The sequence below is a fragment of the Carassius gibelio genome, chromosome B25 (genome assembly GCF_023724105.1).
Source record: "Carassius gibelio isolate Cgi1373 ecotype wild population from Czech Republic chromosome B25, carGib1.2-hapl.c, whole genome shotgun sequence".
Classification (NCBI taxonomy): Eukaryota; Metazoa; Chordata; class Actinopteri; order Cypriniformes; family Cyprinidae; genus Carassius; species Carassius gibelio.
Window position 1 is genome coordinate 9,206,363 of NC_068420.1, and position 12,222 is coordinate 9,218,584.

General features: G+C 36.3%; 1 protein-coding gene across 4 annotated transcripts in view; it reads right to left on the reverse strand.

The window, feature by feature from the left end:
* The window catches only part of LOC128014143 (NT-3 growth factor receptor), a 238,740-nt gene that overhangs the window by 82,389 nt on the left and 144,129 nt on the right, over nucleotides 1-12,222 (reverse strand). For all 4 annotated transcript variants that reach the window (XM_052597476.1, XM_052597475.1, XM_052597474.1 and 1 more), the window contains 2 exons: nucleotides 11,048-11,100; nucleotides 9,073-9,175 (listed from right to left, as the gene is read on the reverse strand). In XM_052597476.1, coding sequence (XP_052453436.1) covers nucleotides 9,073-9,175; nucleotides 11,048-11,100 — 156 coding nt within the window. The remainder of the gene's footprint in view (nucleotides 1-9,072; nucleotides 9,176-11,047; nucleotides 11,101-12,222) is intronic.

The window sequence follows — 12,222 nt, forward strand, 5'->3', positions numbered from 1 at the left end:
GCCTTCTTTTCATTGGGGCCCTGTTTTTGATACTGCAGTGATTACGAAGGCTCTGCCCCTTCATCGCTCTGTTCTATTTCTAGGACAGTGACAGTGGAGGGGAGCCAGATTCTCCAGGGTTCTTCTCATCTATCTTTAACTGCCATACAGTAAATAAATAAAAGGGTCTGAGGGGCTCCTGTTTTGTTTCAGAGCAAAGAAACAATGGCAGATGGGAACGAGGCCTGCGGGCGATGGAAAACGGTGCCATGTTCTCCTCTTAAGCCCTGCACATGGAGATAGAGAGATCTGAGAAGGAGCTGATCTTAATGCAGCAATTTCTAGTTTTGGACCAATGCACATTGGGCTTCAAGGAGCTTTCCACTCTGATGTACACAGCAGGACATGTCTAGTTTAATGCATAGCTTCTTGGCAGCATTCTACCCATGTTGCAGAGCTGACTGGTATGTAACTGGATAGATAAAGCACTGAAGTTTTGCATTTTATTGAATAAAACATTTTATTTCAGATTTGTCTGCATTTTTCTACATGATTTATATATTTACTTGGCAAGTATGACATATTCATTGCTTTTAAAATAAGACATAAAGGCATGTCTGTCTTCAATAGGCTGTTAAATATGCATTTGGTGGTCATTTAACTGCATTAACGTGTCTGCCAAAACAATATAAATGGTTATTGATCAGTGCTCTTCATTTCTGATTTATAATTTAAAGTCCTGGCATAAAAACAACCCAATCTTATATAATTACATAGAACACACTACATTTTATGGATAGATAGATGCACATATACTGTATGTACGTATAATATAGGAAAACGGCCAATTTTATATATGTCACATATATTAAAAACCTATATCAAAACCTATATTAAAACCTATATGTTTATATAGGTTCTTTCCATGTGGAATATTACATAGACTTCCCAAATATTATATTAGGAAGTTGTGGCCTAGTGGTTAGAGAGTTTGACTCCTAACCCTAAGGTTGTGGGTTTGAGTCTCAGGCCTGCAATACCATAACTGTGGTGCCCTTGAGCAAGGCACAGAACCCCAAACTGATCCCTGGGCGCCGCAGCATGGCTGCCCACTGCTCCAGGTGTGTGTTCACTGCTGTGTGTGTGCACTTTTGATGGGTTAAATGCAGAGTACGCATTCAGAGTACTTGGATGTATGTCACTTCACTTCACTTCTTAAAACACAAAAACATTTTTAAATGTAATAAATCTATGTAAAACTCACATAATCCTTGTAACTCTTCGTCGCTACACAGGTAATGGTGTACGAAGGAAAGGAGAAACCCTTTGTGACACATGTTTGGGATGGTAGACGAGATGAAAGGAAAAGAGGCACTCTTCACACAGCATCAGGAAGCTGAAGGGAAAGTGTCAGGGTGATGAGGGTCAGTATAGACTGAAGACGACCGAAGCAGACAAGGTGGAGGTGCTGGGGTCTGAATGGGGTTTGTTCGTCACAGAGGGGACGGGAGAGAGTCATGGTGTGAGTGTCAGAGTTTAATATGCTGTCTGTCAGGCCCCGCCTCTTCTCTGGCAACTCCAGTTCACAGGTTGACACGTTGTGCCCGGTTCTCAGAGCGCAGGTACCTGCTCTCACACTCCAGGGGTCATGGAAGATAGAGGTAGACACCACACAAAAATGGACAGTGACAAATGACAGTGCAGCTCAGGCCATCACTGGCAACTCCAATCAACTGTGGAGAGAGTGAGAACCGACTCTGTGCAAACGGGCAGAGAGGCAGGTGGAGTGGTGGTGGATTGAAAGCTTGTTATTGATCTTGATTTTAAGTAGTCTGGACAATTAGTCCCATGGTACACTCATCAAAGCCAACACGTAAAGTCAAACCAAGAAACCACTGATATAAAATAGAGGAACTATTGGCACCAAAGTGTTGACACTACAGGCCACATAGCAAATTCTGTGATAGAGAAGCATCACAATAATGCTGCAATGGAGCAAAGTAAACTTAGTTGATAGGAGCACACTAATTTTCCACACTATTTTCCAAACTGATCTAACACTACTTCATATTATTAGTACTACTATGTAGTGCAATCACTTTTATGCTGTAGAACATTCAATACACTTGTAAAATATGTTTTAGGCCTACAATTACATACATACAAAAACAAACAACTAGCTTTATGCTCACCTTATGTAAATAAAAGGTTACATTAACTTATTTCTGCTAATCTCCACATTTTTTATATAATATTGAGAGATAAAATGCAACGCAGAAAACCAGAACACAAAACTGTCAAAAAGTTGCCATCTGTATCCATGAGTTTTATCACTGAGATGCCATGTAAATTTATTTTTACAGATGTCCACATGAGAATAATGACAATTACCGTCCGAATAGGGCTATATACGCATGGACTATGGACTAGAAAATATTACTTTTTCCCTGCAGTTATATACAGTAAAAACAAAGTAAAAACTTTGAGAAGTTTTTGTTAATTTAAACTAATAAATGTAATATGATCACTTTATCTTTTATATATTTACAGTAGGTGAGAATTAAATGTCTTAACCTTTTTACATAAATGCATGTTATGCTGAGTATCAATGGGATATTATTTTCCCCATATTTTGATATTTTATTTTCACAAAAGTAATTTGAAACATTAAAGTAGACACCTAACTTCAATTTAATTTGCTTCTACACTTTCAGAAATAAAGGTATGAAACTTGTCACTGGGACGGTAACTTTTCACAAGGTAGACTGACTGGTAATGGACCTTTTATGTAGAAATGTGACAACTTATGCCCCAGTGACAACTTTCGCACCTTTCTTTCTGAGTGTGTACAGTATGTATATCAAATCACTTCTGTAATTTTAATTGGATGCAGACACCAAACAGTATGACAGATCTTCATTTTAAAGAAAAACCAAGAACATCACACTCAATGTTAATATAATTAAATGGTCCCGGTTCAAAGTTAAGCTTTATCATCAAAAGCTTCCTGGGCAAAAAATGAGAGTTTAATTTAGATACAAGGCCACTGTTGGCGGGGGGTGGGGTGGATTTTATTATTTTCACCTTTTGGCAGGTAATCTATCGTTGAAGAACGACAAACAGCAGAAACGTAATAGAATTATTTGTTCTCTTGTCCTGTACTTTGTTTTAAAAACCTCTTTTTCCTCTCCTCTTCTTCCGATGTTATATCACCAGATCTTTGCATTCCCTAAAGGGAACATACTGAACTCTGAAATAGCACAGCCAGTTGGAATCGTTAAATCAGATAAAAATGGACGCACGTAAAATATGAATGTGGTTCCAAGCCCACCAAGAATAAAAAACAAATGGATGAGACCTGTAGTCTTTGTAGTCTCCACTGTGTAACCATAAATCACATGGATTTCACACATTTGCACAAAAAATGAAAAAAAAAGATAAAAAGGAAAGGCAAAAGGAGAGAAAATCGAGGCTTTTAAAACAAAAAGTACAGGACAAGAGAACAAATTATTCTATTAAGCTTTGGCAAAGATGTTAGAAAGGATGAAGGAGGAAAGGAAGAAAGGAGGAATAAAGAAGAATGAAAGATGAAAAGGGATAGTAATAAGCAGGAAGTATGAGGTTTGTAGAAGAAAGAAAGAAAGAAAGAAAATGTGCATGGAAGAAACAGAAAAAGCTGCAAAGGGTAAGGGAAAAAAGAAAGGAAGGTAGTTGGAAGACAACGCAAGTAAAAAGAACAAATGAAGGACCTAAAGAAAGACATTTGTTTGACGGTGCGACAATAAAATGGGTCATTCCCAGCAACAAAGGCAGAACATAAAGAAATGCTTTATATGGCAGATTTCACAGTAAAGCAAACTCAGCACTACACCTGGTGAGGTCAGAATCAAATCAGTTCTGTGAAGCAGCAAGGCCGAAACTGAGGAGAGCTAAAGTGTGTGTGTGTGTGTGTGTGTGTAGGGGCAGATTGGGTTGCTGTAGCCACTGCAGTTCAGCCATCTACAATCGATCACCGATTACCACCCTTGTCAATGAGGACAAATGAGTTCGCACACTGGTCATCTTCCTCATCTCCTCTTCATAATGCTTTTCAAAAAGATCGGTAATTATAACCCGAACACAGAAATAAATCAAGCATACATCATGTTAGAAGTAAAAAACACAGTGAACAATCCAGCTAGTGTAACACTCGCTGAAGTTTAATCAGGCTGCTGCTAGCACACAATCTGTCATTAGATGCACTGGAGCAACTAGAAGGTCTACAGAACCATTTGTCATTTCTGCTCACCAAAGAACTAATGTTTTGTATGTCAGTGCTGCTTGCATACATGCTAACATATTTTAAAAGGGGCCAAACAATGGCATGGAGAAGTTAATTTGAGCCGTTTCTCGTCAATACAACACAGAGTCTTGGCCAAGTAGGGTTATAATCCTCTTCAAAAAGGGTAATTTAAAATAAATAAATAAATAAATAATTATTTCTTGTTATATACCATATTCTTTTTATAAATATTTAACAATTTAAAAATCTATGAATGTTTAAAGAGATTTAGTCAAATAATGATACCAATTATTACATTTAATATAATTCTATATAAAGGCATTGCAATAAACTCACCAACTACAGCAATAATACTTCCAATACTATTAAATCAGTGATAAGTAAAAATAAACAAATAAATAAATATTATTATTATTATTATTATTATTACTGTGTCAAATATACCCTTGCAAAATAAATATTTAATTAAAAATAAATTGTGCTGAAATTTTGAAGAAGAAAATAATAATAATAGTAAGTTAATGATTAATAGTATTTGTTACACAATATTAATATCAATATAAAAATGTATCTCATATTATTTGGTATAAAATTGGTATAACTGTTTTCTTCAAAAGCAATGTCTTTCCCAGTATTAGCTCTCACTGCCATCATTTCTACACAACAATTAAGCATCTCAGATGAACTTCCAAATCCTTCATTTAACAAGATAATAATCCATGGCTCATGAATTACTGCCTTAGACTTGTAAAAAAGATCTCTGATGGGGTTAAGTTAATCATTCTTTTTACAAAGCAGAGCAGCATCCATTTCAAACTTTAATTTGACTGAGACACCACAGGTAGTCTTAAAAAAAAAAAAACACTACCAAAGTTAAAAAGGACACACAAATCAAGAAAATATACGTAAATCACAGGAAGTGTGATGTGTTATTGATGTTTTAGGATCACTAAGTCTGTAATGAGCAATATGCTTTGAGTCACATTAAATAAACTGCCACAAGTAACCTGAAGCAAAGCATTTGAGCTCCATATCCACTGAAATGAAGTCTATAAGTGCAGAACCACGGCTGCCTATTTTATTGAACCAAAAGGATGAATGCAGGCACTGGAGCTACAGATCTCTCATATACACACACATATACTTTACACATATTCTTTCTCAGATGTAAGGACTTCTAAGAGAGAGAGAGAGAGAGAGAAAAAAATGCTTTTTCCATTTGTGTGAGAGCCCTGCTGTCAGATTTAAGATGGTAATAATGGGATCTCACTGCGAGCCCTCAGAGAAAGTTTAAAGACGTAATCAGACGTAAAAGGTGGGCTGGAATAAGAATCAGGAGACGGGGTCCTTTAAACACCCTGCGGTCCTGCTATAGAGAGCCAGTGATGCCAGGTAGCACTTTCAGATGAACAAAGACTGGATCCAGATCTCTCCAGATATCTTTGCTTCAATCTCCAACAGAAAGCATATGAGGATACAACATAAAGTGATGTACCTGTAATAACATCCAAAATATAGACAAAAAGGGCTATCTCCCTGAACAGCTTCATTTACAAGTACTTCAGACAAATACTAATGTTTTTTTTAAGGACTTTGTGCGTTCCCTGGACCGAATCTTTTTCTTTTCACCACACGAGTAGATTAGGATTATTTACGCCTCAGTTCATATGAACAACTCTCATTCATCGCATTGGATGAGAACCAAAAGAGTAATGTAAAGTCTCAACACCAGAGTACATGCAGCTTTTTCCACCGCTCTCAGCTCAGACAGTCGTAAAGAAAGGGCTACTGTTTGATTTCGAATAAAGGAATAATAAAATCGCTGAATAGGGTGACAGCAGGCCACATTTTATCCCCAGGCGCTTGTGGCTTTGAGGTCAGACTTGAGGGCCAAAGTAGGCACAAGGCCAAGAAATGAAGTCTGACACTATAGCGGCATTTAGCAGAATGCGGGGATTGGGGTAAAGAAACCAATATTTTCAAACTGTAGAACTATTGATATTCGAAGAATCAGTAAAACAGCAAATATATGTATATGTAAACTTTACCTATGCAGCATGCTACCTATTTAATATAATTATAGAATATACAAATACTAGAATAAATAAATATATTCTATATATATAAACAATTTCTAAATTCATAAATATATAAAAATCAGTAATTAAATATTAATTAGTATCATATTTTAATTATTAAAAAACTATTATTCACATTTTAGTACTGTCAGAGTCTGCAGCTGGAGAGGCCAAGATGGCCACCAGAGGACACCCCTGTGGTTTTGTGTGAACACATGGCTTGTGTTGTGTTTGTTAGTCTTGTCTGTCCCCTTCCTTCCATCTAGTCACCTCATTGTTGTTTTTAGTTGCTCAACCTGTGTCTCCCTCTTTACCCTCCTCATTTATCTCCCTATTTATTCTCCAGGTGTCTGCGGTCCTGTGTTGATCCGTTGTTATATGTCAGAAGTACGTGTGTGTATGGTATGTACCTGTACCTCTTAAAAGAGCCAAAGGTGATAACAAAATATGTACTTTGTAAATTCTGAAATTAATAACTTAAATGAAAAATAAGATTTTCTAAATTAAATTTGATCATACATCTAATTTCACATACACACAAACACACACTAGAGCTGTGCAAAAAAAAAAAAAAAAAAAAAATTAAAATGATTCGTTCCAAGCAAGTTGGAGCAAACTCCTCCCTTACATGAGCCTACTTGGCTCTGATTGGTCACCTGGCCAAGGCTTTTGTGATTGGCACGAAGAGGAGTTCTTGAGCCAGTTAGTGAGTGCTACCATTGACAAAGCACTTTTACATAAAACAAAAATATAGTTTTCCAATCTGTTCTTAAGATAATGACATAAAATACAAAAATAATTATGCAAGCGAATTGTGCCCAGAGCTAATTAGAACAATATCGGTCTACATTAATTGAGACATTCTTAGGTTCACAGCAAATTATCAGAACTACTTCAGTAAGACAGTAATATCGTGCTTTACCTGGAAACCTAAAGCTGTACTAGTTATACATGATATATCGGAACAAAAACTTTGTATTTTGAGCACTCAATTGAAAATGTACCGATAACGTATAAATTGTACTTACAGACTCTGGTTCGGAAAGCTTGTTAGTCGAAATAAGGAAGATTAGAAGCCCACAAAGATAAAAAGCCAAGATTAGAGAAGCAGTCCTCGCTAAAATTACAAGCACACAACAAAAGGTCTGAATTGTAATCTGTGGTATCCTTGAACACAGCAGATGTAAACACACTAACTAAAAACCCATTTGACCTGCTCTTTAATAGGCAAAGTTAATAGTGAGAATTGGTCCTTAAACTAAAAAATTATATGGATGTTCTTTCTTTCTGGAGTTTGAATATCAGGGTTCAAGCAAATCAAAACACAATCAACTTCCTGTAATTTTCTGGAGACCCAAATTGCCGGAATAAGTCAGATCAAGCCGGAACCAGCACCCCGACTTCTTCCAGCATCATCCAGAGCTCTCCTCCCTCCTCCATTCTCTTACTTAATTCCATATCCGTTAACGTTATCGGCTTAATCTCCAATTAATTAGCTTTGTTAAAAAGGAATTGAGAGTTCTCACTTTCTGTCAACAAGAGTGGGGGGTAACAGACGGAATAGGGTGAGAGGGTATAAAGGGATTGGTGGAGAGAAGAGACAAGGGTAGCAGTTGTAAAACATGAAAGAAAGAGTTGGGGGGGGGGGTGTCCTCCTGGGAACCAAAGTAAAACAGAGAAAGTCAATGAATGTGGCATTGTGCCAAGGCAAGACACATTCAACCAACACGGCACGCATTCATTTTGAATTCTGCAGCGAACAAGGGGCTTATGGGTACTTTGACACCCTTACCACCAGACAGAGCCACTGATTACATTTCAGTTGATGTTGAATGAAAAATACAACATGGCAAGAGGCTCCGGGGACCAAAAGCATCACATTAATTATCCCTTTGATACATGAGCATTTGTGATGGTTGTAGTGTAATTGGTGTTGCACGGTTTCACACGAGCCTACATGTCAACGCAACGTTCATTACTAAGCCATTATATGACATCCGGATGACTCATATTCATAACAACTGAGATGTCAAGGGGGAAAAATCTAAATTTCATGTCAGGGCTGGGACGCAAAACAGGGTTGTTTCCCACTGCTACAGCTAAAACAGCAGCCAAAATGCATCACGGGTAGCCAAACCGATCGCGCTTTGGAGGATTCTGAGAGAGGAAAACAAAAACCCTGCCAAACCCATCGGAGAATCAGGAAAGCATGACTGAGCCTAGTATCCCACCATCCCAGCATGTAAGAAAGGCGATGGCTAACAATAGTGTCCACTAACATCTCGCCAGCAATGCACAGGCATTGGACTTCATACAAACCCAAGGGTCCATCCAGCACAGTAACATATGAATCCTATTTAGAGACCAAAAGCGTGCTGGAAACTCCGTCAGGCTCATTATTCCTTGAAATCAGTAAACACAACACCCATTAGGACTCAGTTTAATGAACGATTACAGACGTTCATACACATCTGAACTCCCAAAAAAGCATTCGCTAAATCCAACCTGATTTGATCTTGCTGAGCACTTTAAAATGTCAAATGAGACCAAGAAACTCAAGAATTTGATTAAGAGCAAATTGTTAAAATATAGCAATTAGAATAGCATTTATCATTTCCATTCTTCCTACAAATCGCAGTTGTTGGTATAAAAAAATAAGTCAGTTGATGTCACACTTATTCACTAATAACGTAATGTGCCAAGTTTCCTGCTGAATAGTTTACATTGGCTTACCTTTCATGCCAAACTTTGAACGTCTGCCATATTTGTTGATTAGCACAAACATAACGAGAAGGAGAACGCATGCGAAGCCAGCCAAGCCAACTGCAATCGACACCTAGAGAAGCAGAAAGGACAATATTTCATTTATTTGAAGAACCAAATTGAGATTTATGAAAACTTTAACAGTCATGTTAGCACTTAGCTTAGCTTGAGCTGGTTAGCAGCGATATAGGATTACTGTATGTTTGACACTGAATACTAACATACTTAACCATGATTTTATTGTAGCAAAAGTTTAGTAACATTTTTGGCGTATTTATTTTTGTATGACAACTGTTTTACTACAAATAGTCTACGTTGGTTAAACTATGGTTTTATTTGTGGCTATACCACACTATTTTAACTATAGTTACCATGTTTTTGGTTTTATTTGTAGTAAAATCATGGTTAATGTTTGTAAGGGACTGCATAGTTTAAACTGTTTACTGCCTACTAATTAAAATAAAAATGTATATGAAACACTACTGAATATAAAAGGCTAAAACGAACATTTGTATGCTGCATTGTTGTTGTTTTGTCTCATCATGCTGCATATTTAATTCCCACAATATAGTTTAAGCTATTTTGACTTTTAATTAAAGCCAGTGCAAAACTAGATCAAATAATAGTTCTTATTCACAAATTTGTGACACAAGGTTGTAAAGACAAAGGTTGTGTGTTTATGGAAAAGGTTTAGACATGTTTTATATTTAAATGGATAACCTCATGTATTTAGATTAGAATGAGGTCAAGAACAAATTCATGTGACAAGGTGTTTGACGTAGAAATGTTTGGTGAGAAGTTCACCTGTGTGTATATGAAATAATCCTCACAATTATTCAAGTCTAGTAATAAGTCTCTTCCATTCTCATTAATCACACTGGAATGAAAGGTCAAGTCAAGCGCATTGCATCGTGGGAAACCGTATGCTCGGTTGTACATTTTGGCAAACATAGTAGGTCTTCTGGGTATTCTACATGTATGCATAGAGAAAATGTGCATTCTGTTTAAATTCTAAACACTTTAAAAGACATGCGAGCATGCTATAACTTAATCTTGAATCTCAAAACATGTCTTATTTGTTAATATAATAACTTATAATCTAAAATGATTTTTAAAATCTTTTTAGAAGGGAACTACAGAACAGGAATGACATAACTAGCAACTTAAAATGTGTCCAAATAAATATTTCCATCTAATCTCTTGTGTCTCACACAGGAGGAAAAATGCAATTTTATAGGAAACCAATGAAGCGTGTCTTGACTTGTTTATATGATTTGTATTGATGTTGATGCTGTAATCATGAGAGGTTTATGTAATTGGAGTCATAAGTTGCATATGGCAGCACTAGCTTTGATAAACTGCATGAAAAGATAAGTCCAAAGCATATAAAAGGGGGGAACAAATTATTATTATAATAATTCAAGCTAGGTGTTAGATGCCGCTATAGCTAGGATATACTTCCTTATGGGAAATACATAGTGTACAACTTAATATAATGTCGAAATGCTCCAGATAAGCACAAAATAAAGACAATAAACAATAAATCAAAGCAGTCAGAATGCTGGAATAAAGCTATCTAAAGCAAAAAAGCTTTCCTTGAAATTAAGACCTCTGAGCAATCGAGGGCCATGCTCACTCTTTGTGTCAGTGCTAGATTCCCAATTAAAACCTTCAGATGAGAATATAATCTCTTTCCAGTCAATTATTGTACAAAGATGAACAAAAGTACTTTAAACAGCTGAAAAACACAGAAGCCACAAGGGAACCGGCAGATAGGAGAGGAGGTAGAGAGTGAGGGGGGAAATGCACAAAAGAAAATGGTTTAGAATAGTTTGTTTTTGACAACAGTGTTATGTGTTTCTGGGAACAAGATGCTCAAGAAACCTCAGTACACTTCATATGGGTGCTTTCGATCTCGGGAGAGAAAAAAAAAAACTAAACTCACTCCAAACGTGTCCTCTTCAGGCCGCTGTGTCATAGCCGTCGGAGTTGGACTCACTAGAAAACAAACAAGAGTGTAGTGTCGCTCAGAAAAAAGAAGAAGAAGCAGCATATTTTTTTGAACCTTTTGAAGATAAAATAATACCACATGGACATACAGTGTGTTACTGAGTGTATTTGTCCATTTGAATGTGTAAGAATGCGAGAAATAGAGCTCAGTCTAGTGTTCACGTATATAAAAGGGGGCTTTTGTGCGTGTGCTTGGTGTGTGAGCGCCGCACAGAAAACTGTGCACGAGTGCAGGTTTCCATTACGTCTTTTTGCAGCAGAATCTTTTGAAATCACAATAAAGGCACATACAGAAATCGAGAAGCAGAATCAAAGTGTAATTTCATAACATGTAATCTGATTCCTGACCTTAAGCATCTTATTATTTCTCATTATTTCATTCTTGCAAAAAGACCTGTTTGGTGCCTATGGGGCTATGTAAAATATTTTTTGAAACTTACTAGGTTTATCATTTGTCTTTTTTTCACAATAATGTTGATAATCGTCTGTTACCTGACTGTTGATACCATCATCGCAATACTTACGTCATATGATACCAAGCCCTAGTTGATATTGATTTTATTTGTTTAGTAACAGCCTAAATGTATTTTTATTATAATTGACTGATTAAATAGAACAATTTGACTAAAAAAGATGTGCACTTAAATTATATATATATATATATATATATATATATATAGGCTTTATAAAATAAATGCCCATAAAATGTAAAGATACATTTAAACTTATTGGAAAATAGTCATTTCTATCACTGCTGTGAACTGACCACAGAATATGAAATATATCATAAACTTTGGTAGTCAGCTGTCCATGGTAGTCCTTAAGATATCAGCACAATAACACATTCAGCTAAATATTGTCCAATTATCTTTACTGATGAAATTCCAGAAAATATTGAGATTTTATTTTTTATAAATAATCGCACACCCCTAGTACTGGCACAAAATGATTTGCAGCAGTCGCAATTTTTTATTTTTATTTTGTAGCTAAATTGGCTGGTGAGTCAAAAAATGTATTTCAATCCCTGTAGGTAACCATAGTTTGACAACTAAACGTGTCAAAATTCTGTTTAGCTTTATTTTGAAAAGTTTATGTACAATATATGGGTGA